Source organism: Sorex fumeus, unplaced genomic scaffold (genome assembly GCF_029834395.1).
Source record: "Sorex fumeus unplaced genomic scaffold, SorFum_2.1 ptg000044l, whole genome shotgun sequence".
Lineage (NCBI taxonomy): Eukaryota > Metazoa > Chordata > Mammalia > Eulipotyphla > Soricidae > Sorex > Sorex fumeus.
In genome coordinates this window covers 4,408,783-4,435,472 of record NW_026606101.1, presented here as the reverse complement: position 1 = coordinate 4,435,472, position 26,690 = coordinate 4,408,783, and the positions used below count along the sequence as shown (strand labels likewise).

Genomic DNA, 26,690 nt, shown 5'->3' with positions numbered 1-26,690 from the left:
TCCATCCATCCATCCATTCCATCCATATTTTTATCATTAATTCAATAAAACCTTCCCAAGGGTTTATTATACATCTTTCTCTGCCAAGTTCCAGAACTAGAAAGAGAAATGAGAGCTTATTCCAACCCACGTGTTTAATGGGAGAGCCAGACAAGAAAAGTATAAAACATGATAATACTAGCTACAATTTAAACAGTAGGAGGTCACTTAAGTGCCAGTACATTTCTAAGTATTGCTCTAAGTACATTATGTGGATTATTTTATTTAATACTCACTCTGAGACGTTATTATTCCTCTTTACAGATGAGGAAAGTGAAGAGAGGTTAAATAACTTGTACAAGTTTAAATAGGTTATAAGTGGCACAGCAGGGATTAGGTTATAAGCTGTCTGGCTTTAAGGGCCTGCATTAAAAATCAATGTTTACATTGTTTTCTGGGGTGATAAATGGCATGACAAAAGGAACTGTGGGTTTATACATGGAGGTAAGATCAGGAAAGCCTAGAGCCTATGGAGTCTGAGTTGGAAATTTACAGAGCTCCCGGAGAGAACAAAGGGAAGGAAATTTCCAGGCAGATGAAACTATGTTCATGGAATGGGTTAGGTAAATAGATATATTAGTAAGATGGGAATGTCAAGGTTTTATCAAGGCCTAGTTTCAAAGAGCTTAAGGTACTTGCCTTTAGGTTTCTAGGTTTTAGGGATAACACAAGCAATGAAATAGTCAAATATGTTTTCCTAAAGTAAGAATCTTCCAGGAATATGAGAAGAAAGTTAGTAGGGCCAGGGATTGGGATCATGAAATATACTACAAGGGTAAAAGCAAGAACTCTGTTAGGAATCTGTGTTGTATGTTGTGGGATGGAGAAGAAGAGATGATTATAAAAGGTGACTAATGTATAAAATGAACACACTGTTAAATGTGATTACCTTGATAGAAATATACAAATTTTCAGCTCTAGAAGTATGCAGACGAATTCACTTTTCAGGGTGTGTGGAAAGGGGCACTTGAAAATGGGGTGAGCAAAACGAGATATCACATTTTATTGGGAAATCTTCACCATCCTGATGAACTAGTCAAAATTCTACCACACAATTCATTATCTAAGTAAGTTTTGACTTATATTTCACCCAAGTTAGATAAAGTTGAAGAAATTGGGCTCCATGATCAAATTACACAAATTTGGCAACTTGCTCTGCCACTTACGTCAATTTTCTTGGACTCTCCTCGTTTTGGGTTTCTGATCTGTAGCACACTATGATCTAATAATGCCACAGTGTTGTTAGATTCACCTAGGGCTTAGCTTTTCCTATCACTTTATCATTTTCCCCCCTGGCTAGTATGTTTCCTGAAGGCTTAGATCAAGATTTACATTTTCCATCCTGACTTTCTGCCTTCTTGAGGTCTCTCATATACTCCTGATGCTCATGTTGATGTTTGGGTCTGTGTTCTGAGTGAAGATTTCTTGCCCAAAAGATGTGATGTTGATCATGGGCCCCATCTGTTCTAATTTAACTGGTTTCTCTATTCAACATGTTTGGAGGGAATTCCCAGTATTTCAGGGAACATTTGTGATAAGGATGAATCAGAACAAGGCAGCTGACAGTCCGATGGAGAAGATGTGAATACCAATGACAACTGGCAGAGCATAACATAGATCTTCAGAGAGAAGCGAAAGATGGTGAAGAGATTGTGTTTAGACTGGAGATCATAAAAGGCTTACTTAGAACAGCATTTGAGCCAAGAGTAAGAAAGTGATAGGCTTAATCTACCAGTGAAAAATTTCTCTCTCGCTCTCTCACTCTCTCTCTCTCTTTATATATACACACACATATATTATATATGTGTATATATATATATCTGTGTGTATATATCACTGTATTACTGCCATCCCATTATTCATTGATTTGCTCGAGCGGGCACCAGTAATGTCTGCATTTGTCCTAGCCCTGAGATTTTAGCAGCCTCTCCTTACTTGTCCTTCCCAACGGTGCTGTATTGGAGGCTCTTTCAGGGTCAGGGGAATGAGACAGATCATTGTTACTGTTTTTGGCATATCAAATATGCCATGGGAGCTTGCCAGGCTCTGCCGTATGGGCAGGATACTCCTGGTAGCTTGCCGGGTTCTCCTTATGCGGTCGCTTTCTTCCAGGAGCTTTGTCTCATAGTCTCTGGATCTTGGCTGTTGATGGGATTTTATGGCACTGGGGGCAGTTTGTGGGTGCAATTGCCTAGCTACTGGAAAATGGGGGATCTGGGTGAGAAGGCCCAATTCCAATCCAAGCAGGCTTGGATATCTCAGCCCCGGGACCCACGCACCTGGGTTCCTCTGCCGGTTCCTTCATGCATGAGGCTTGTCCAAGGGTGTGGAGAGTGGCCTTGAGCATGGCTGTGGCTGGGTTCCAATATGTATTCCCATACATTGCTATATGGGGCTTGAGTCAGAGGAGATGAAAAGGTGATACAATAGGAGTTGAAGTGTGGAGCACTAGGTCACTTTAAACTTTCATGCGTAGAACAGGCAGCCTATCAGAGTATAGAATGGGATGGCTGGGGGTGGGATTTGGTAGCAGATAAAGGGAAGTCCCCCCTCCTCATTCTTCTCTGAGCACATCTTCTCTCCCAGAATCGGGTAGGATGACAGATTCAGACACTGCACCTAGTACCACAGGCCGGAAAGAGGCAGGTACAGAGGCAAGGCTCAGATAGACGCTCAGGGTAGCTCAAATACAGGCAAGGCTTGAACACCCAGGTAGTGACAAGGTACTGAGCACAGGACCGTCATCCATGCACACATGACCATGGCTGGAGAGTAGGAGAACCAGGACTGTATGACAAGAACTGCTGAGGTAGAGCTGGGAGGCCCAGCGATGGTATAGACCAAACATAGAGATCTTGCCCACATGGGCAGCTGTGGCCAGAGATGGAGGAAAGTGTACACAGGGTAGAGAATAGTGCAGGGACAGGACCTGGTCATTGTTCACCCACCGGTAAAGGAGAGGCCTGGATATCAAGGGTGGGAGCTGGAACCATTTAACTTTTCAGTGCAATAAACTAACTTTCAATCTCCCAGTTTTGTATGCAAATCTTTCATACAATTCTCAAGAACCCATCAGTGCAGGAAAATCCGCTTTTGTGTTAACAAAGCCTTGCTCTGTCCTTCGGATTATCTCTAGACATCAGAAGACAGAGTAAGTTAGTGAAAAGTGTGTAAGTCTATTTTTATCTTTTTTCCTTTTCTCCCTTTATCATCCTATCCCCTGACTTCTCTACACCTATCCTCCTCCATTTCTTCTGTATATATGTATTGCTTTCCACAAAGTCAAAAAATGTTTTCTTCCCCTCTCTAATAATACAGCATATATAAATATTGATCAGTACCCACTCCATCCCTAATGCCAATTATCATAACATCTAGCTATTTCCTCTTGGGGAAAAATAGTGCTTGTTGGTGCCTGTTGGTAGGTTGTGAGAGAGCTGAGAGAGGAAGAAGTGAAGCAGAATTGAAATCCACACAAAAGATTTATTTTATACTTCATCCTACCCTGCACACAGCAAGCCCTTTCCTTCCTCCCCAAGTCACACATTTCAGAAATAGCTGTTGAGAAGGAAGTGAAATTTCTTCACAAGCTCACAGAAGATGGTGTCGTGGGTTAAGCCAGGCTTTAGAAAGAACAAAATTGGAAGAGCCTATCTGACTTACAAATCAGTGGCAAAGAATGAGAACATTTCAGGTCTATCAAAGAGGGAGGCAATTCTATTAAACTGATTACTTTTCCCAGGTAGGCAATCCCAAACTCACCTCTGCCTTGAGTGTATATGAAAGTCTAAACAACATGTCAGTGATCTTATATGAACAATGTGCTTACTGCCCACTGAGAAATCAAACCTTCTGTTCAACCTCATGTAATAGCATTTGAGAGATAGAATATTACCTCATTTCATCAATGATAGTGGTGATAAGGCAATACAGACTGTCTTTAACTATTTGGGGCTCTTGACCCTCAAAATGAACATAGCATCTTCATTCCCCACTTGCCTCTGCTGAGGAAAGGAGTGATTAATAACACAAAAGGTGGAAGGAAGGACAAGTGCTGTCAATATGATTCCCTGGTTAAAGGAATAAGTGGCTGATTAAGAACAGAATTTGAGAGACCTGGGTGTCCTGGCGCCAAAAGGGCCCAAGAGACAACACACTGTAGGTTTAGAAGGAGCCCCATATTTGATCCTCTGGTGAGTGGATTGTGCACATTGTACTTCCTTCTTTTTACTCCTTTCTGCACTGATAATAATGTAACTCTTTAGGAGCAAGTGCTGGGATTTGTTTGGAAGTCACTCTGTCCTTTTGCAGTGAGAAATAGTTTTCTTTACCCTACACGCAGAGTCACCAAACCTAGAGTTTCAGGCTGAGGTGTTACGTCATTTATTTAAAGAGGTAAAAGTCGCTCAGTATCAGAGGCAGGAACACGGAGTAGCACACATTATTGTAACACAGATAAAAGTTGGCCCTGGCAGAACTACCTTGGAAGATTAGTGTTAAAATAGAGAAGACCGGCCAGCACATAGTTGATGTGGAAACCTGCCAAGGTACTTGGGAGAGGTGGGCAGGAGAGTCACTAGAGCCAGTGACAGTTAATGAACATATTCTGTCTTTCTTTGCCTTTCCCTTCAACCATTCAACTCATGTGAATACCTGAGATGCAGACAATGGCAGCATTAGTGAAACTCGAGTCCAGGGAACTTTGCGACTTACATTTTGGGATCAATGTCATCTGGGGGAAACACACACAGTGTAAGATAACTGTGCTCTTGGTCAGAGTAGTTGAGGAAGAAGTCACGTGAGGATAGGTCAACAGCAACAAGTCAGCTGGGAAGGCTTTGTGGCATGTCCCTCTTCAGGGAATGCTCATGCCAGGAGAGGAGGCTTTATCTCTGGGAGGCAAAGGGCCGCTTGGCCAAAGGGAAATCAGAGGGATGTATGATGGTGGGGAGGGCAAAGCCTTACTTGCTTGCACCTGTATTACTGGGCTCATCCATGCTCTGATTATCCCAACCGTATGACGGATCACAACAGAGCACTTAACTCTGAGAAGATTCCCTTCATAGAGTCATTCATAACCTATAATCCCACAGCTTCCCAAGGCAGCTCAACCCTCAAGGTAATTTGTCTCAGAAGAAATGAACCATCTCAGGGCCTGACCAAAAGGCAGGAAGCAGTGGTCACTCATACACCAGCATGGAGTCACTGTGGCCCAACAGTCTTATCAGAAGCTCCCTGTGTGTAAGCAATCAAGAGCAAAAACCCTCACCAGAAGATAAGTGGAGTCCTCAGGGAAGTCAAGACTCACCTCCTTTTAATGGTGAGCATTACGCCCAGGAGAATTATGATGAACATGAGGAGGCCTGCGATCACGCCGGCCATCTTCACAGTGTTGTCCACCTGCTTCTCTGGTTCCACAGTGTTGGAGTTCTGTGTGGAGGCTCCTTAGAGAATAAGAGACAAGGAGAAAAATGTTGACTAGGCTCCCAATCATGTTTGAACCATAATCCTAAGGGTGAGTACATTCATTTTTGGAGCACTATGTGCCAGGCTCGGTGCTAAGGGCTTTATATCATCACCTCATTGATTCCTTTCAAGGATTCATCCCATGAGGTTGAGCTTATTATTCTAGTCTTTTTTTTTTCAGATAGAGAAATTGAAATACAGAGAAATTGAGTTGCCCTAGATTAAACCATGGCTGTGTTGGGGGCATTCTTATCCTCCAGAGATCAATTGGAGGATTTTATCCCTCATACTACTGTGTCCTTAGAATCTAATAATGGAATTATAGTTGGTACTTGGGTTCCTGGGATTATTCCAAATCCTACTATATTCTTCCAAGTAAATGGTGAAAATAACAGCTTTATGTTAAGGTAACATGATAAAGAAAAAAACATAATGCTTTGGTTTTGTGTGTTGTATAAAACAAATGATTTCACACAATTAATACATTAGAGGATGTTTTATTGGGTCCAAAGACACTTCTATATGACTAGTCTATTCTGAGAACTTAAGGCTGTTGTTATGCCCTCAGCTGGGTGCCCACAAACTGACATCTCCAGGGAGAGAAAGGCAGGGAATGCAGCACTTATATCAAGTTCTGTGTTGGGCAATTTTGTGGTCTCATCGGTCCTCACAAACATTCCCCAAATCACTTAATTTTCCCTTTTTAGAGGAGAAAACTAAGATAACTTTTGAGACATCATGAAACTACTAAAAGGTGGAGCCAATATTCCAGCTTCCCAGTCCTCCATATTAGGAAGTCTTGGATGTCTAAGTTCAAGGTTCCTAGCCTCTGAACCTCTATGTTCCTCAACAATCACTTTGATTTGGTTTTTAACATAAAGAGAGAAAGTACACAAAGAAGGCCTCAGCCCAGCATTTTTATGCAGTGCAGAGGGATCAGAGGAAGGGGGCTCTCTGCAGACAGTCACCTATGTGAACACAAGAGAGAGTGGCCTGACACCTTAAGTGCATTTCTTCCTGCTGCTCTTCCTATTTGCAAGGAAGCCATGTTTGGGGAGACAGTTGAAATCAAAAGAATCCTTTTCTGACCTATCTATTTTTTGCCGCACCAGCACCAGCTCATACATTATCAGCAACCTCACCTTCTTTCATTGTCCTTGCCTCCGGGACAGTCTTTCTCCAGATTCTGATACCTCTGTAACACAACACTGACCTCAGAGGACCAATATCGTGAGTTATATGTTTCCCCATCTGTCTCTCCAGTGGCTTGTGAGGTTTGCAGGGGGTGGGGGGGAGGCATTATGTCTCATTTGTCTTTGTTTCCTCATGTTAGCACCAAGCCTGACTTGTAATGGGTGTTCCCTTAATGCTTGTGGTTGCTCAATGTGTAGCTGAAGGGATGACATCTCTGCCCACACACATTTGTTCTCATGGAACCAAATTGAATTTTTCTGTGTTCGGTCCTGTGTTCACAGAACTCAGCTGAATTGCAGGGATGTAAATGCCCATCAGCGATGATTCTGATTCCCCAACTCACTGATGTTTAAGCAGAGCCTCGAGCATAGTGATGCATCTCTTCTTGCTTAAAAACATCAAGAACTGACTCTGCCAGTGTACTTCCCCCAAACTCTCTTACAACTGAAATAAACTGGCTCTACTTAGATGTATCTCCCGAGTGAGAATAGTGAGTGTCCCAGGACAGTGAGCACACCTTATTCATCTCCCTAATGTCAGTTTTGAGCACAAGCCTCCCTCCTTGTAATTGTTGATTAACAGATGATTATTGAATAATAAAAGGCAAGTGAACCACAGTTGCTTGCTTCCTGTGGTCATCAATCATTCATTAATTTGCTACTGAGTACCCATGAGCTGTGTGCTAACTTACACTGTCTATGGGGCAAACATCTGCAAGTACTTGCGGGCGAGAGAGTTTACTTATCCCCTCCCCAGCAAGAATGGCTCATAAAACCTCAGAACTGTTTGGGTATGTTGTGTAATCTAGAGAATTCTTGAAGGAGTTAGCAAACCCCCTCTTTAGCAAGTCTGGTGTCACGTTTCAGAATGGGGTTCATTCAGATTTCGATTTGGAGAATTATTGGCACTGAACACTCACAGACTCGGGTAGCTAAACTTTACTTAGTGCTGCTTTGAGATCATCTTCTAAAGACTGGGGGTACAAAGGTGCCTTAGAGAGAATACTATTACCCTAGAATCACATCATTAGCTTGATCTAGTCCCTTCAATAAATCATCACAAGCAACCAATGTAGTGACATTTGATTACACAGTGGTGAGTAAATGAACATAGTTCTTGATCTCAAAGAGCCTACATTTATCACTGGATTGGGGTTTAGGAGATAGGATTAACAAACCAAGAATAAATAGCAATGAACTTTGAACTCTGTTAAAGACCAGAGCAGAAAGGCATTGGGTAGTAGAAAGTGCCAGGTAAAAGAATGTATCACTCTAAAAGAGAATGGCTAGTGGGGTAAAGTCCAAAAGAAGACAGGCACAAACTTAACAAAGAGAGAATGAGAAAAGCATATGGAAGCAGAGGGAAAAACACTATCTATGGCTTTGTGATGGAGAAGGAACCTTATACACTCAAGTAAAGGAAGGAAGAAATAGACTGTAATGAAGATGAGTAAACAAGAAGGGCATGGTGAGAGAAAAACTGGAGAAGGTAATTTGGGTCTCCATGTAGATTATATGCCACTGTAAAAGTTCTTGTTCTAACCCAAGTGCCCAAGAACAGACGACTGGCTAAAAAAACTTTGGTACATCTACACAATGGAATACTATGCAGCTGATAGGAGAGATGATGTCATAAAATTTGCTTATAAGTGGACAGACATCGAGAGTTTCAAGCTATGTGAAATGAGTCAGAAAGAGAGGGATGGATATAGAAGGACTGCACTCATCTGTGGAGTATAAAATAACATTTTTATACTTCACACTGGGAGTCTCCTGGTGGACGATTCCACAATGAAATTGACCACATCATATTTAATCGATGGTTTTGCCTGAATGATGTCGCTGTTCTCCCAAAATTCCAAATGGAATTGGACCACCATATCCTTTGTGCAAAATTCTACTTCACGGAGTGGGGAGAAAGGGCTGCAAAGTTTAAGAGAACTCCCAGAACGACCACCAACTGGGAGCTCTTTGGCACTATTGTGGCAACATGGGAAGATGCCGTTGTTGACAAAATGAATGAAGACTATGATCTACTGCTTCAGCACCTCCATGATTGTGCGAGGAATGCTGAGAGAGAGATAGCCACAAAAAGACGCCTATCTTCAAAAACTCTTGAGCTCATTTGCCAATGTGGCTTGGTGCAACCCTCAGGCAACTGCAAGCAAACATCTGAGCTTGCAAAGCAGTGCAGAGAAGCAATAAAGGAACACCTCAAAGAGAGAAGAGCAGCAATGCTGGCAGATGCAGCAGAAACTGGGAAACACATTCACAATGCCTGCCTGTCCTTCGCCAACTACAAAATCAAGATGACTGCCCTCTAGCATCCTGATGAATGTATCACATCTTCCAGAAGGGCAATGGAGAAGATTATCCATGACTTCTACTCAGATCTCTTCGATAGCCATGCCCACCTGCCCACATACCAAATTCCGCAGGATGGATTTGTTGTTCCCAACTTTCTCCCTTCTGAAATCCGACACACCATTTCATCGGTAAAGAAGCGAACAGCACCTGGCCCAGACAAGGTCAGACCCGAACACCTGAAGAACCATTGATGCCATCAGTGCTCATCAATACACTGGCTCAGCTCTTCATGCGCTACCTGTCTGAATGCAAGGTTCCGTCCCAATGGAAAACCAGCAGGACTGTACTACTGTACAAGAAGAGAGACATCCACGACATTGGCAACTATCTCCCAATTTGCCTGTTGTCTGTCATGTACAAGCTGTTGACTCAAGTCATCCTGAATAGGATTGGCAGAACACTACATGCGAGCAAGTCAGGTTCCAAAAAGGATTCAGCACGATTGACCATATCCACACAATAATCAAACTCACTGAGGTTTCTCGGGAGTTCAAGATGCCGTTCTGTCTAACGTTCATTGATTTAAAGAAGGCCTTTGATTCTGTTGAGACTCAAGCGGTCATCAAAGCCCTAGCCAAACAGGGCATTCAAACTCAATACATCAGGATCTTCTGTGAGCTGTATTACGGATTCACTACCAGAACCTCACCATTCTATAAGGAAGTGATCATCCATGTCAAGAGGCGGGGGGGGGGGGGGGTGGTTCGGCTGGGTGATACCATTTCACCGAATCTCTTCTGTGCCACCCTTGAGAATGTCATGTGATGACTGGAATGAGAAGGAATGGGAGTGAAGATAGACGTTTGGCAACTACACCACCTCCACTTTGCTGATGACATCGTTCTAATAACACCAAACATTAGCCAAGCATCACAAGTGCTGGCTGACTTCAACCATGAGTATGGAAAGGTCAGACTACAGCTGAATCTCATGAAGACAATGTTTATGAGAAATGGTTTTGTTCCTGACGTTTCATTTGCTCTCAACGAAATGAACATCTCCGAATGCAACAGTATGTGTACCTAGGTCGAGAAGTCAACATGACAAATGACCTGGCACCTGAGTCGAGCAGGAGGAAGAGAGTGGTTTGGAATGCCTTCAAGAGCATCAAAGAAATATCTAAGAGGATGAAGAACCTCCTGCTCCAGGCACATCTCTTCTATTCCACTGTTCTTCCTGCATTAACATATTCCTCAGAGACCTGGGCTCTACAAAAACTATTTGGGTCTCCCAAAGAGGAATCGAAAGACCTATGCTTGGAATATCACGCTTCACTCAAGTGAGAGAAAGAATCTGGAGTTCCAACCTCCGTCGGTGATCAAGAATCAGAGATGGTGTCTCATTTGCCAAGGCATTGAAAATCAGATGGGCTGGGCATGTAATGATATTTGGAGATGACTGCTGGACTAGAACCATTACCAACTGGATTCCAAGGGACGTCAAAAGATCACATGGCCGCCCACCTACAAGATGGTCAGACTTCTTTGTCAAGACCCTGAACAATCAGTTTGAGGCTCTTCGTGTTCTTAGAATGAGCAGACACCATTGGGCTACACTTGCATGTGACAGGGACAAATGGAGATGTTACTGGCACCTACTCGAGCAAATTGATGAATAACGAGATGTCAAGTGATCAAGTGAAAATAACCTAACACGAGACTGACACCCAAGGACAGTAGATATAAAGGTCAGGAAGATTGCTCCATAGTTGGAAGCCTGCCTCATGAGCGGGAGGGGAGTGGACAGCTGGAATAGAGAAGGGATCACTAAGAAAATGATGTTTGAAAGAATTGGTTGGGTTGGGAGATGTGTGCCAAAAGTAGATTAAGGACCAAACATGATAACCTCTCACTATCTGCACCGCAAACCATAATTCCCAAAAGTAGAGCGAGAGTACAGGGAATATTGTCTGCCCTGGAAGCAGTGGGAGGGTGGGAAAGGGGGGGGCTATACTGGGGATATTGGTGGTGGGGAATGTGCACTGGTGGAGGGTGTTCGATCATTGTGTAATTATAACTCAAACATAAAAGCTTGTAACTATATCTCACAGTGAATCAATACAATTTTTTAAAAAAAGAATATAACAAATATTTAAAAAAAATAAAGTTCTTATTCTTCAGCCCAAGAAATGCAAGATACCATTGCATGCGTTATTTCTTGTGAGAAGGCATTTCCAAGAGATCATTCCAACTTCAATATGAGACCATGGTGGGTTAGAGAGATGTTTTATAATCATTGTATGTATCCAAGTAGAAAAGGACAGTTGCTGTAGTTGGGGCAGTGGAAATAGAATGATGAAGTAAAGAGACTTACTCAAATTAAATTTATATAAAACTCGCGGATTGAGGTGCTAGAGCAATTGTACAGCAGGTAGGGTGATTTCCTTGAACTTGGCCAGCTGATTTCTTGAACCACAATAATGTGGTCCCCTGAGCACTCCCAGGAACTGCCTGAACCCAGAGTCAGGAATAAATCCTGAGCACAGCCAGGTATGGCCCAAAACATAAAGAAAACAAAAACAAAAACAAAAAACCCCTGCTGATTGACCGGATGTGAGGAAGAAGGGGCGAAGGCTATTGATAATGACCCTTGAGTCTGGTTTTCATAACAAGATAGATGATGGTGCAGCTCATGGGTTCAAGAAGCAATGAAAAAAAGAGAATATGTTAGAGTAAAAATGTGTATATGTGGAAAAGTTTTAACCTGAAAAATACTCTAGAAAAGAAGGCAATTAAAAACGCAGGTTTTGAGTCCTAAAAAGGGTTTGAGCTAGCAATAAAATTTAACCCTTATGTACCATTTAAATGACCTCTAGATGGCAAGGGTAAGCTTAGGAAGAGATTTAAGGATCTGGGGTAGGGTGGGGTGACAGGGTGGAGCGGGGTGAGTGGGGGTGGGGAAGAAGAATAAGCCTGCTTAGGAGATATGGAGGGAGTGGCCAGATTGGGGGGAAAAATAATCCAGGGCAGTGTAGACAGTATAGGAAACGACAGTGTTTCAAGAGAGAGGGAGTTACTGACCTGCCCCAAGCTGCTTCTAGGGTAAAATTTAGTGTCTTACCTAAAGGAAAATTTTGATCTTTGATGAGTATCAAAAAACCTTTCCCAAATTCCAACTTTCCCCTAAACTTTCAACGAAGTCCATGACCTAACAGTGGAATGAACTTGAGGACCATCAAGGAACACCCAAGAGATTGAGGGAGGTCATCGGAAAGGCCAGAGGCTGTTGGTTCAGACAATGAATGTCACTGAGATTTTTCTGTTAGATGACTAACAGACATCAGAGCTGCAAGGAAAGACTCAGTAGAGCAATGTTATTAAGAAAAGCTATAAATGGGGCTGGAGTGATAGCACTGTGGTAGGGTGTTTACCTTGCATGTGGCCGACCCAGGTTTGATTTTCAGCATCCCATATGGTCCCTTGAGCACCACCAGGAGTAATTCCTGAGTGCATGAGCCAGGAGTAACCCCTGTGCATCGCTGGGTGTGACCCAAAAAGAAAAAAAAAGAAAGAAAAGCTATGCTTGGCTGGTGCAACCAGATTTCAGATGGGGTACCACGAACAAGCCCTTGAATGTGGTATATCCGATTTCCACTTGGGCACCCACTAAAAGGCAACTGTTCTAGTTCAAGGGGCTTGTATTTCTCTCTTGAAGTGAGTGTGTTGACAGTGTCTGGATGAAAGGACTCTGGGACAAAAGGCCAGAGACTATGCACATCTTTTCAGCCAGATCTGAAAAAAAAAAAAAAACAGCAAAGGGGGATAGAGACAGAATGGTTCAGTCTTCTTCTGTGGCAGAGTCAAGAGTATATCCATGGGGATATGAACACATTGTAAGTGCTTGATGTAAGTGCTCAAGGAGACCATGGAATACAGACGAAGAGGAAAGCACATCAGGATTGGCTAATGATGCAGTCTCTCAGCAGTGTGATCTCAGGCAGACCCTGAGGATCTCATCAAGCAGAAGCCCAATTACCACTATTTGGAAAAAAAAATTCTTCAATGAATGGATTCATTACTGGATGCTAGGCAATGTACTAAGCATGCATATTAAGTCATTTAATCTTCAAAGAACCTGACCCAGAAGAGATTCGTTTTATTTTTCCTTTTGTAAAGATTAGAAAACTTCACCAAGGAGTGAAGGGACTTATCCAAGATCATTATATTGTCAGGTTCAGAGCTGAGATTCTGCTTCCAGTGCTCAGCCAGGAGTCCTGAAATAAACTGTCTTTGACAACTGTTGAGGTCATAATTCTAAACAAGAGGTTGGCCATCTGACTCACTTATCAGATATCCATGGGGATGCTTCAGAGAGGCGGATCTGTGAGCCCTTCAGTAACTGAATTTCTTTTGTCCTAGACCTTTTAATGGGAGCCAAGCTATTAATTCCAACTCCCCCAAAAGAAACCGTCTCTGGCCCTGGATGATTTCTGTCTCCTATGCAGGGACTGGGAGTTGAGACTAAGTGAAAAGGGAGATGTCTGGGTACATTCTCCTCATCTCTGTCCCCTTTTGGGAGCCAGTCTGAAATAAGTCCAAGTAAATCAGGATGGTCAACTAAGAGCCAGGTTGTAGACATATATCCAATTGAAGTAGCTTCAGGGTTCTCTTTGCATCCCATGTGCTATGTAGTCATCAAAAACAATCTTGTGAACTCATCCTCTACCGATAGGAGATGATTGTCTCTGACCTTGTACCTCAGCCAGCTGTGCCTTTCGAGATCCAAGCACTCCCAAAGGCCTGGCCAGTCCTCTCAAAGCAGCTGATGATGCCTCCTGCCTTTTACCTTATAAAAACCATGGTGCCTTAGAACCCAGTTCCTTCCTAATTATAGCCCATAGTCTACTTCTGGCTTTCACTTGGCACTTTAACACATGGAAGCCCAGTGTCCAAGGTAGAGCGCTTGGTCTCTGGAAGTCTGAGTCTTTCCTCATTATTTATTCCACACCAAAAGGCCCAGTTTCACATTTCCACATGCTATGAAACAACTATCTCAGTATGTTTTCCTTCCCAAAGAACTCTTGAGACTTACAAGGACAAATCCATGGTGCTCACTTCTGAATCAGTCAGACCACTCTATTGAGGCTCCTCTTCTTGTGACCCCCACCCTCTAAAATGAAATAAGGGGGTGAAGACAGGCCAAGAATCCTGTCACTCAAAGTTTGGCCAAGTAACCAAAATCATCAGTACTGCCTGGGAGCTCATGACAAACAGAATCTCAGGCACCACCCAGATTTACTGAACAGGTACCTGCATTTTAATGTTCTCTCTAGATGATTCAGGGGCACAATGAAATCCAGAGATCATTGACCTGGGCAGAATGGCAGTCAGAATCAGGATCTTTCCAGTGAAGAAAAGGCAAGAGTCAGACAAGATGCAAACACTTGCCTCCTCCAAACAGAAGGGCCATTATAGAAGATGGAGCAGATTTAGTCCCTTTACTTTCAAAGGTCAGTGCTAACCTCAATAGGTAGTTGAAACAAGAACTGAGGAATAGTCAACACAAGGAAAGTTTTTCAGGTGGAAGAGCCCAGCCTGCTTAATGCAACATTATGATGTAAAGAGAAAACTCGAAGTCCTGTTTAGGAGTAACTCTCCATTTTACCTTCCCCTCATCACTATCTGTTCATACTTCCTAAGCTCTCTAAACCTTTATCCAACTCCACAGTACTTCACTATCATGGAGTACTGATCTTTCTTCTCTGCTTATTGACGCTGCCTTTGACCTCAACACAGCATCCCTTGATTCTAGGCAATTTAGGTTTGGGGTGAGAGAAATTCTTCCTACCATTCTTAGAGCCAGTGGACTCTCATAGGGGTGGGTTGGGGAGGGGAGAGGCTTTCCAAACACTTGATTACCCTCAGAGACAGGAAAATGTGTAATCCAGTTTTAGGGCACAGTTTGGGACAGACACAGTGTGCTCCCTATCAAGCAGAAGAGCAGAAGGAACCAGATGACCTCTATTACTCCTTTTTTTTTACATTAGTAATTTCCATGATTTTGAGGTCAGTGAATGAAAAGGGTTTCTAATTGCAAACATACAAACTTAGATCCCGACTCCATCAGCAACGGGCTGTATGACCTTTATCAAAGCTGCTCCCCATTATGTACTTTGATATCCTTATCTGTCAAATTGGGCATAAACACAAAGTTCACAGGGATTTTCTAAAGGTGCATTTTAAGATTACAGATAAAAATGCTTCATAAGTTCCAAGGAACTGATCACCCATGATGAAACTTGGTTCCAAGATGGTAGCAATGTCTTTTGTGTCTATAAACTGTGGGGGAACTGTGAGAGCTGGGGTAATACTTTCTTGCAGGCCACGGCCTAAGTTCATCTAATCCTCAGAATGAAGGGAGGCAGAACTCCAGAAGGATTCAGTTTGCTCTACTCCTATAAGCCAGGCTTGTATCGGGCTTACATTTAGATGACTTAATGGCAGCAATAACATAATTTGGTAACCAGGGAGTAATGATTCATTCCCAAAGTGCTCTCACTGGCTATTGACTCAATTTTGTAGCTCTACTTCAGAGAGTTTTACCCTGCAAAGATATGGAGCAAAAATAGAAGTCACAGATAAAGAACATCTAATTGCAATTGATAAAACCAAGTGAATCCCAGTGGATGCATAACACATGCTGGCCATCATTGCTGATGGTAAAGAAAGAAAGCCTGCTTTGGGGGACATGAGTTTTATAAGCTGCACTCTTTAAAACACACAGTTGTCTCTTAGTATCCAAGAGCATATTATCCCCAAATCCTACTGTGTTGCCAGTTCACCCCATCTACTTAATGACTTCTTTTGTTGAAGAGTTTTTCTGTCTTAATTCCAGCTTTGTGTGTTTCTGGCACCCAGTGGAGAAAACCTTTGAAACTTTGATTCTAGGTTGCCACCTCTAGCCCAGCCAGAGATTTTCAGCATTACAGGCATGTCTGATTATGATGGTAGTGGAGGGTGGGGTGATGGGGTGGTGGTGAGTGGTGGTAATGGTGAGGATGCCAAGAGGAGGCCATAAGAAAAAGACTAAGAAGCTGGATAACTCATTGGCTTTTCCAAAGTCAGGGATGTGCCCTACCTCTTCTTGATTTTGTTGGAAGTCAGTTCCCAGAATGGTAGGCTATTTTCAAGATAGAATGGAAGTCCAAGATTGGGAGGAAAGGCATTTGGATACTTCATTAGATATGAGCCTCCAGACTTTACAAATTACATTCCAAGGCATCAAGAGCATTTGTAATTGTGATCATGAACAACTTTGGCAGTCTTTGAGGATTGAAATTGTAGGGAACAGGAGGGGTGCGAGAAGCCTGGGGAGAAACAAATGCTGCTGCTGACTTTTTTTTTAATGGAAAAATGTGGACTCCAGATATTTCACACGAATATGTGTGATGTTGATACAAGAAAAAAAAATAGACTGGATGATTAAATCAGAGTCTTGTATTCTGTACCACTTACTGAAATCATTACCAGAAACCAGCACAGGCTTAGTGTCAGCCAGCATCCAACAAGGAAAAGGGAAGCTACTCTGAACACTAAACTAGAGAAAATTTACGAGAGAATTCATACCAAGGGATCAGGAAAGGAAACGGAGCCATCCTTCCAGGGTAGAAAAATCAGGATTATTATTCAGACCAGAATGAACAAACCGTGATAAGGGTTATCACAGTTCAAGGGTCAGGATCACCCAAGAGAAGCTGGGATTCTGGTAGACTCCAGAAAAGAGGTTGGGAGAAGCAGGTAGGAGAGGGAAAGCTTCTCTTTCCTCATGTTGAACAGTGACTTTTCATCCCTAGTCTGTGGAACAGTGCCCCTCTTCCTTCGGGTATAGAAAAGTTGAGAACTATGGCTCTAGAATTCATGACTCCCACTGGCCACACTCAGAAGTCAGTTGATCCTATGATTGGGGGTGGGGGTGGGGGGGGTCCCTACATGTTCATCAAGTAGGAAAAGAACAATCCTGAACTGTGAAGTCAAATAAACTGAAAGACAGTGTGTGAACTTTCTGCAAATAGGGGACTCAATCTATGGCCACCTCTTTTGATAGACATTTGGGCTTATACAACAGTGTGCAGGGCTGTTTTCCAATCTAAGTCTGCTCACAGCCACGCTGAAAAAATTGGAGCTGTTTTTTTCAAGACAGCCAGGCATTAATCTGAGTGGTTTCTAGAACATGGCAACTTTTAGAAGAGTCAGGATACCTAGCTACATGTGAAACAGAATAATATAGGGCAAACACATGTTGAGGACTTGTTCTTGAATCTAAGCTGCTCTTTTCAATCTTTCTTTTAGTTTTTATTACAGCCTATGAAGCAGATTCTACCATAAAGGAAAAACTGAGGCTCAAAGGCACTAATAGTAGCAAGTGATAGACACAGGATTTGAACCTTGGAAATACAGCATTTATTCTCCTTAAATCTTTGCACTCATCCCTCAGCTTGCAAATAAATAGGAGATACATTAACTCATCAGACTAATCTGAGTCTCTTTTCTCAAGTGGCTGAAGGAAAGAGGCAGACTGGTGTGTATGAAAACCTAGAATCTGATATTGATCACTCAGATCAGGCCTCTGATTTTTTGCCTGCACCTGCTGGGTTTGCGACTTGCTAGATCATGCAATTCTATTTTATGTTCGCTTTCCTTGAAGATTTTCTCTACTCACGCCTTCTCTCAGATACATCATATTCTAATAACTAAGGGATTGATGAACATGTCATATGAATTTTGTTCTATGGGCAAAATTATGCAGACTTTTCTTCAATGATATTTAAACTTGACCTTTTAAACTTAAGTTCCTTTATTCTTTTCACTTGCTCTGTCTATCAACCTTCATCGCCAAACCCTCACATATTGGGCTTGGTTTTCATCTCTAGGTTTTGCTTTACTTGATATTTTACAACTATCTAATTCCACAGGAAGACAATACTTGTTCCAGTTGAGGTCTGTTTTCTGCTTTATTTCTAACACTCTTTAAAAAAAAAATCTCTCTGTGGCTAATTTTTAACAATTGTTAAAAGACTGCTCCCTTCCCCCTCCCTATACGCCCACTTGAAAACAGCAGCTCCCCTCACCAGATCTGGTTGATAATGGGGCACTTGAGAAGGATTATTCCATCATTCCTCTAAGTGACATCATCTAGAATGTTTCTCAAGTAATAAATAAATTGCCTCAATTCATCATCTGACAGTAATTGCTTTTAGCCAAGATTTAACTCCGAGTCAGTGTCAAGTAGCTGGAAAACACTACAGAGACACGAGGTTTTCAAAGCTTGCTCTACCCTTGCTTGAGAAAACCATTTAAAAAGCACCGAGTTAAGTGTAAAGAAGATCGAGATTTCTAACTCCCTTAGAATTACCAGTCTGTCCTAGGAGGGGCTGGCCTGGCCTTCATCCCAGCTTATGGTGCTGAAACTGATAAATGTGGCTGACAGAAGCTGTCCCCCCTTTTCTGCCCTAAATGGAGGTTAGCACCCCATGTGATGGGAAGGGCTTTAATTGATTGTTTGAAAGCACTCAACTAAATTATTGCTCAAGTGCTGATTCTGTTTGGTTCATGCGACTTCCCAGTCTGGGTTTGCAGGCAGATCTTGTAATGCCCAACCACTGCTCTGTAGAGGTCAAACATTTAATCCACTACGAGAGAGGCTAGGTGAGTTCCTTCTGGCAAATCTCTCTGGGGTACAAAAAAAAAACTCCTTTAATCTAAAGTGCTTTTTCAAAAATTTTTTTACAAGTTGAGAATCTAGTCCAACAGAAATATTTAAGAGCAATTGTGTCATGTGGGAGCCAGGCAAGTGAACACATCTTTCTAAGGCATGTACCTTTTCAAGGGCTTCACCATAGTGGAGTTGAGAATCCATCACCCATGGTCTCAAGTGCTCCCTCTTACATCCAGGAGGCTTATTATACATCTGAGCTGACAACCAGAACACAGTCAACGAAAGCTGAGATGGCTGCACTCTGCAGGAAGGTTTAGGTGTCAGGTCACTGTAAAGGTTAAAGATATCCGTGCAGTTGAAGTATGGGTAATATCTATTTTTCTACTGGCCACTCCCAGCAGTGGGACCACCAGAAGTGGGACGACAATCAGGATTGCTGGGAGCCTTCTAGAGTCAAAACTCAAGACCTCAGCATGTGTTTAGTGGAAGGTGGACAATGAATAAATATCTGTGCTTTGAGGAAGTTTCTTGACTGTTTTCCATAGAGGCTTATCCAGGCACCATTCCCACCAGCAAAGGATAAGGATCTCTTTTCACTGCATCCCTGCCAACATAGGTTTTTCCAATCTTTTTGATAGATGTCACTTTCATTGGTGTGAGATGATATCTCATTGTGATAATAAGTGATAAAGATTGTAGCCATGTTATCTAAAACACACAAAATTAAAACTGGGCTTGATCATACTGAATGATGGCCAGGCCAGTCCCTTCACTGAAAACACTGATCCCCTGGGACTAGGAGACACTCGCATGACATCATACATTTCTTCAGCCCCAGAATGAAGATCCAGTTTGCAGCTGGGATTCAATTGTGTATTACTAATAAGCAAGCACCCAAGAGGAGTGATGAAAGTTGTGTCTGGGCTCTGGCCACAAATAAAATGTAGTCCCTGGCCACAGAAAACTGACAAAGCTACATGTGGTCTCAAAAGGGAAGAGACCCCTGATCTTAGCCCCTCAGCACAAGTACAACTCCTGGCCCTAGAAGAAAAATCTCAGAATTATCCCATACAAATCTGTGAGGGTTACAGAGAGAATAGTGTACAGAGTAAGGTGCTGGGCATGAGAGATAATTGGGAGAAGAAACTTTTATCTGGGTGCTTGTCTCTAAGGGGAGAGAGAAGTGAGCAAGTTAGAACTCGGAGCTCAGCCTGTGGGAGGGTCACAGAGGAGAGCTCCCAGGACAAAGCCAGATGATAGGCTTGGTTGCCACGTGCCACTCGTGATATGGCATACATCATGGGCATCCCTAATATCTCCTGCTGGCCTCATCTCTCCCCTCCCAAACTGGTCCCCATGATCCAGAGGAGGCTTGCCCGGATCTGATGAGGATGAAGGACAGAGTTGGCTCAGTGCCCCCAGGACTGGCTCCTTGCTGGCAGAAATCTGTGCGGTGAGTTTGGAGCCCAGGGGCTCAAAGCTGCTTAGCGACAGCAGAGAGGAGCATCCAGGGTTGAGTTGGGGATTAAGGGTTTAGTGTGAAGAGCGGATGTAAGAGAGGGGAACACACACTCCCTCCATGCCCTGCAGCAGGCTGAGTCCCTTTAAACTTTCTCAGGCAGCCAGAGTGAAAAAGCATGTAATACCAAGTGGACTGTAATGCTTTTTGCAGAGTTCAGAGCAGACCTGAGGCCACACTGGGATGAGGGATGCCTTGTCAGTAGTAGACAAGTATGGCGATGAGCACAAAGGCCAAACAGAAGCCTAGAGAAGGTCAGGTCATGCTAGAACATGGGAATAGGCTGCTGCTGCCTGACCAATGAGGTAGAGGCCAAGGCCAAGGTGTAGCCAACTGCAGAGGCTAAAACCATTCAGAGGCAGAAGCAGGACCCAGAATGGCTGAGTCAGAACTGGGGTGCACTCACTTATGTTTCCCCTTCACTGAAAACACTGATCCCCTGGGACTAGAAGTCACTCGCATGACTTCTTCTTAGCTAACCATCCCTGCCGGAGGTTCTCTCTCTATACAGGATCACATGCTCAGGGATAGGGGACTGAGACTTTAATTCATCTTTTCATGTGATAAATTAACCTGGTGCTTCAATCTATAGCACCAGGTTAAAGGGAGTCACTGGATTTTGTTTGTTTGTTTGTTTTGGGCCACACCTGATGGTGCTCAGAGCTTACTCCTAGCTCTGCACACAGGAATCACTCCTGGCAGAGCTTGGGGGATCATATCAATGCTAGGGATTGAATCCAGGTTGGCCTCATGCAAGATAAGTGCCTTACCCACTGTACTATCTCTCTGGTACCTGTTACTTTTTTAAAGGGGTCATGCATAGGGGCTGGAGTTATAGTACAGCAGGCAGGGGGCTTACCTTGTAGGTGAGCAACCCAGGTTCAATCATTGGCATCCTATATGGTCCTTTGAGCACAACCAGGATTACTCTTGAGTGCAGAGCCAGAGACCCCTGTGCATCACCAGGTGTGGACCCCAAACAAACAAAATACAGGGATTCACACATAGTGGTTATTAGAAGTGAGAGGAACCTTGGGTTACTCCTAGCTGTGGTGCTCAGGCCCAGCATGACCTTTGATGCTCAGAGTCCTGTGAAGTGTGGAAACACAGACTCAGGGTCTCACACATGTTAGGTATGTGCCCTACCACTTGGGATATCTCCCTGCTCCAAGCTAAGTCATATATTTTGAGAGGTGGAGGGAGAGCCCTCAAATAGTGTTCAGGGGTCCCGGGGCCTATTCCCTTAGCCAACTGGGCTTGATTGTTCAAGGCTAGGACCTAGCAATGAGGTACTCCTCAGACCTATAGGTGCTGGGGGGCACCAGGGCCATACCCAGTGGAGCTCATGGGACCAGGCAGTACCAGAGCTTGAATTAAGGGCCTCATGCATATAAAACATGTGCTCCAGCCCTTAAGCTATCTTCCCTGAATTACTTTCTAAGCATTTCCGTGCAATGGGCTATAAATGGGAGGAGGTCTTAGCATTTCACTAAATAAAATCAAATGCAAATAGGGGTGAGAGCCAAAAGAGTGAGCAAGTTGGAAGAAGAATGGGAGACTCCTGCTGGTCACTGAATCAGCAGAACAGGAAGATTCTAGGACAAGTTGTGCTAGCTTTAATTATCTGATGAGCACAGCACACTCAGAGCTATGTTCCTAAGGCTGTTACTCCACAAACAATTTAATTATGTCCAATCAACTCTGGCTAAATTGATCCCATTGAGGTGGTGTGGCTCACATTGCTTGACCTAAAGGGGCAAGAAGGGAGAGGAGCAGAAGTGATCTGCCCCTGAGGGGTAGGTGAGTGGGTGGCTCAGATCTCATCTAGCATCAGAGTGACTGAGAAAGAGAGATGATCAGGAGGGAAAAGGATTCCTGGAAGCTTGAGTGGGATCAGAAAGAACACACAGAATTCAAACCAGCACACTGAATCGAGCAACAGCAAACAGAACAGCAGCGGGGGAGGCATCAATTGTGCAGGTTCCAGCCAAATAAAGCATGAAGAGCCATCCTGTCTTCTAGCTTGGACCCTTGGCTTTTGGAAGCACAAACATGAATCACTGTGTTCTGTCTTAGAGGCTCACCTAGGCCCTGTCCCCAAAGGATAAATGGAAAAGCAGGTTTGCTGTGAGTGGGAGTTGATAGAGAATAGAAGTCCAACATCAGCAGCATCCGCTTCTGCTCATTCTCCCTTGAAGACCCTGGGAAAGGGCTCCCCTAGGGTCCCAACTTTTCTTGCCCCCAGTCCAAATTCTCCCAGGCCAGCATGTGAGATAAGGCCAGACATGAGACTACAGAGGACCTATTCAAAGACGCTGGAGAATATGACTCTAGGAAGTGTGGCACATGGAGTTTAAATAGTGGACCAGTGCTCCAAGTCTCACAACTGGTTTAACACAATGGTAGGAGGTGAACTGAGTGAGATGCTTGAAGTACAAAAGAAGGTGTGGTGGAAGGATACATACTGTACTGGGCACAGCGCCATCCACGTTCACCACACTTATTAGCCCACCCTCTCCTGGACCAAGCAAATGACTGCTGTGTGTGTGCAAGGCACATATAACAGACAGCAGAAACCAAAGAGCTCCAAGACAATATGTGCATAATTTGGGGTGCTCTGTGCTCACCTGGGCAATAGATCATCACCTCTAGTTGGCCATGGGAGACAATGGAAGTCAGGGAAGGTTTTAACAGAGATCACCTGACTGATTTGATCCAAGGGGATGAGGAACACAGACCATGGAGGGAGAAAACTCTAGCAGAGGAAGGGGAAAGTAAAAGGCAGGTCTTATACCCACAGAGTGAGCAGGGTACAGAATGGCAAGTTTTGCGGGGATGAAGACAGGACAGAAATCACTGAGTGAGGGTGCCTGGCTTTCATGCATATCATTCCAAACACAGGGTAGAATTGGGGGGCATTTCTAGAAGGAGAAGATGTTTATTTCTAGAAGAACACACCGGCTTCTGCAAAACAAAATCAAAAAGAGGACTGGTGTGATGGTAAGGAGACCTTACTCCAAACAAGACTATGAATTGCCAACACAAACAGCAGAAGTAAAGAAGCGAGGAGAGATTCAAGAGAGATTGGGGAGGCAGAACTGCTCAGACTTGTGAGTAACTGAGTACTGAGATGGGGAGAGAGGAGATAAGGCTGAAGCCGAGTTTCCTGAGATGAACTGAGAGGTTCTGTGGATAGAAAGCTGGAGACGAGTTCTCCTTAGTCTGAGGAGAATGTCCCAAGAGAAACAGTGTGATGGGAAGTTCGGTCTGAAAGCTCCTTGCTTTGAGGAATAGTTTACAGGAAGTATAAATATTTACCTGCTGCAGGACAGCACTCCACAGGAGATTTGTTGTCCCTATCTCCTGCCACCCCCCCAAGGATACCATCCTCTTCTACACTGTCAATTTATTTGGGAGAAGGGTAACAAAACAGCCAGAATAATGTCCCATTAGCTGTGCATCCATGAAGTTGTGGACACCAGTTGTGAAATGATTGACAAATGTGGCATTCTGATGGGGCACTGGAAGAGCTATGAGGGCCCTGTAGAGGGACCTCCTGGCTCTTGAGTGTAACCAGCCTCCCTGTCCTTCTGTTATGCCCCCTTCCTCTACTTTGCAAGTTTAGATTAGACTAAATCTAGACTAAATCCAAATCTCATTTAATCTTAATCTAAACTAAGTCTGTCTCTTCATTGCTCTTGCCTGTGCCCTGGGACCAAGCAAGGCCCTATTAGGAGGGGAGACACCAAGCCTGAGCATGGACACTCTCAGACTGTGGTGAAGAGCCTCAGACTGTGTTGGAGACCCTCAGACTGTGTTGTGTCAGGCAGGCTGCAGTTCTGCTCTTGCCCTGGGCCAGCCCAACACCTGGACTTTCTCATTCAGCCTCTTTGTACACCTCAATTCCCGCATGAACCCTGATATATGACTCTGCTTAACACTCTGGCCTGAGACACCAACAGGCTCTTACCTCCTCCCTCCATCTCCTAAGCTTCTCAGGATTCACAATTTTGGACTGGCCTTGGGCCCACATCTTACTAGTGGCCAGTTTGTCTTTCTGTCTGCTCTCTGAACCTTAGTTTCCTCATCTGTAAGATGGATGAAATATTGTATGCCTAAAACTCAATACTGATAACTGTAAATCATGGCTCTTTAATTAAATAACTTTTTAAATGAGTCTGGGTTAATGATGACAGCAAGGGTCTAAGTACATAAGACATTTTACTTGACAATTGGCTCTCATTAATAGCTCAGTTTTTCCTCGTAAGAAAATGGGGCAATTTATGTATTCTCTTTGTGGCTCAATCCCATAGCTAGAGTGCAATATAGTTTTAAGGAATGTCTTATAATATCATGGTATATCCCAGTTCTTGGCCTATGAAAGATACTGAGCTCAGTGATGCTGGCCATGGTCACAGAATATGGCAGGTAAAATTACAAAGTGAGTCAGACTCAAATTCAACTCCTGTTACTTTCAAGTTTCTTATCCCATTTCCTCATCATCTGTCGAAAATCAGATGGGCTGGTCACGTAATGAGATTTAAAGACGACCGCTGGACTAGAGCTGTTACCGACTGGATTCCACGGGATGTCAAAAGACCGCGTGGCCGCCCACCTTCCAGATGGTCAGACTTCTTCGTCAAGATCATGAACGATCGGTTTGAGGCCCTTCATGTTCCTGGAGCGAACAGATGCCATTGGGCTACACTAGCACGCGACAGGGACAAATGGAGACGTTACTGGCGCCCGCTCGAGCAAATCGCCGACTAACGGGAAGTGAAGTGATTAAGTGATTAAAGATGAGGGAGTGTTGCTGTGAATTTTCTTTGTGATTGTAATGTCAAACCCTTAGCCCAATTCAGTGGATGTGAGAACTACAGATAATAGTGTTTGCTCTTTGTTCTTTTTTTTTCACTTGGCATTTTATTTTATTTTATTTATAGATTTGTTTAATTTTTACTTTTTTTTTTTAATTAGTGAGACACCATGAGGTACAGTTGTAGACTTACAAATTTTGTGCTTGGGCTCTTTGTTCTTTTAATCCTCCTATTTAACATTCTCTAAACCCTGTTCCTCCACAGTCTCCACCTCTTCCCCCACTACTGCCTGCCAACTTCCTCCTCTTTCCGAGTGTGTCTATCTGGGTGGGTGTTCCTGATCAAGACTTTCCCAGCGGGGCTTTTTTGGATGCTCTAGCTCCTGCCTTAAGACTACATGTCATTCCGGCCAGGGACTGTGCCTCTCTAGAAGAGACACAGAGGCTGAGTGTCCAGGAAGTGACCTTGGAGGCTGCTCTGGTCTACATGGTCTTATTCCAGAGACACAACCCCAACCCCTAACCACCTGGATCCAGGACACATGATGTCCCTGGGAATGTTGCTTTAGGAATGGGTAGAAAGCAATCCCAGAAAAAATGTGTTATGACCTGAATCCTGTCACTAGAACAAGGGTCCAGATTTAAGAAAAAAACTGCCAGGAAATAACAATTTTCATGTCAAATGCACAGGAAACTGAAGACCAACAGGACTTGGGATTGTCTTCCACACCCGGAAAGCCAGAAATTATGCCCGAAGTGCATCTGTTCATTGATGCTTGCTCTGATTAGCCTGGCAGGGGACTCATTACTATCATTTCATAGATGAGGGAAGGCTGAATGCTTGAAAGGCTGAATGATTTGCCCATATTCTCCCAGTTTTAAGGAGGAGAGTTTGTGTTGCACAGATCCCAAAGTTCTGGGCACTGGGCAATAGCCAAGATTGTGAATCTGGGTCTTCCCTGCAGTTACAGGCTAGAACTGAGTAGCCTGGTTGACCTTTAGTGCATTCATCTATGGATGCTGTCAGTCTCCTGTGGGGCCCAGTATCTCAGACTACCCCCTAAAGGCCTGGAGGGGAAATTGCAGATTCCAGGGAAGACAATGCCATGGTGCCATGGTGGGTATGGGGTAGATGCCAGCATCTTTTATGTGAAGCATCCAAAACCAAACCATTGGTCTAATGTCAAAACAACCTGCTACAAAGAAAGCACCCAACTCCAGACATAAATCAATCTTCTTTTATTTTGCAGAGTAAACAACCCTATCTCTACCCTCTTATTTAGTGTTTTGCTACCTTTTCCTAAGCTTGGCCTATTTTCAATCTCGTTTTCTTCCCATGGTGCACATGTTCTATCAGTTGGCCCCCTAGTCCATGATGCAGCCCCCAACTTATGCAATTTTCACTTGTGTCCACCTTAGAAAATCCTGGAGACCCAGAAGTGGACCTTATGGCTCCTGGTTGAGGAACACCAGTCACCCCTCACAGTCAACTGACACTCAATAGATGGAACTACTAAGACATGTCAAGTGTCTTCCCAGCGTCATGTCCTCTGAGATAGTGTGAAAGAAGAGGAACATTTACTGAATATCCATCCTGTGCATGCACACTTCTGTTCAGCGATTCAGCACTAAGAAG

The 26,690-nt window shown here is 43.7% G+C and overlaps 1 protein-coding gene across 16 annotated transcripts in view; it reads right to left on the bottom strand.

The window, feature by feature from the left end:
• Positions 1 to 26,690, bottom strand: part of PTPRT (protein tyrosine phosphatase receptor type T) — a 1,141,641-nt gene that overhangs the window by 149,115 nt on the left and 965,836 nt on the right. For all 16 annotated transcript variants that reach the window (XM_056121254.1, XM_056121255.1, XM_056121260.1 and 13 more), the window contains one exon: positions 5,348 to 5,483. In XM_056121254.1, coding sequence (XP_055977229.1) covers positions 5,348 to 5,483 — 136 coding nt within the window. The remainder of the gene's footprint in view (positions 1 to 5,347; positions 5,484 to 26,690) is intronic.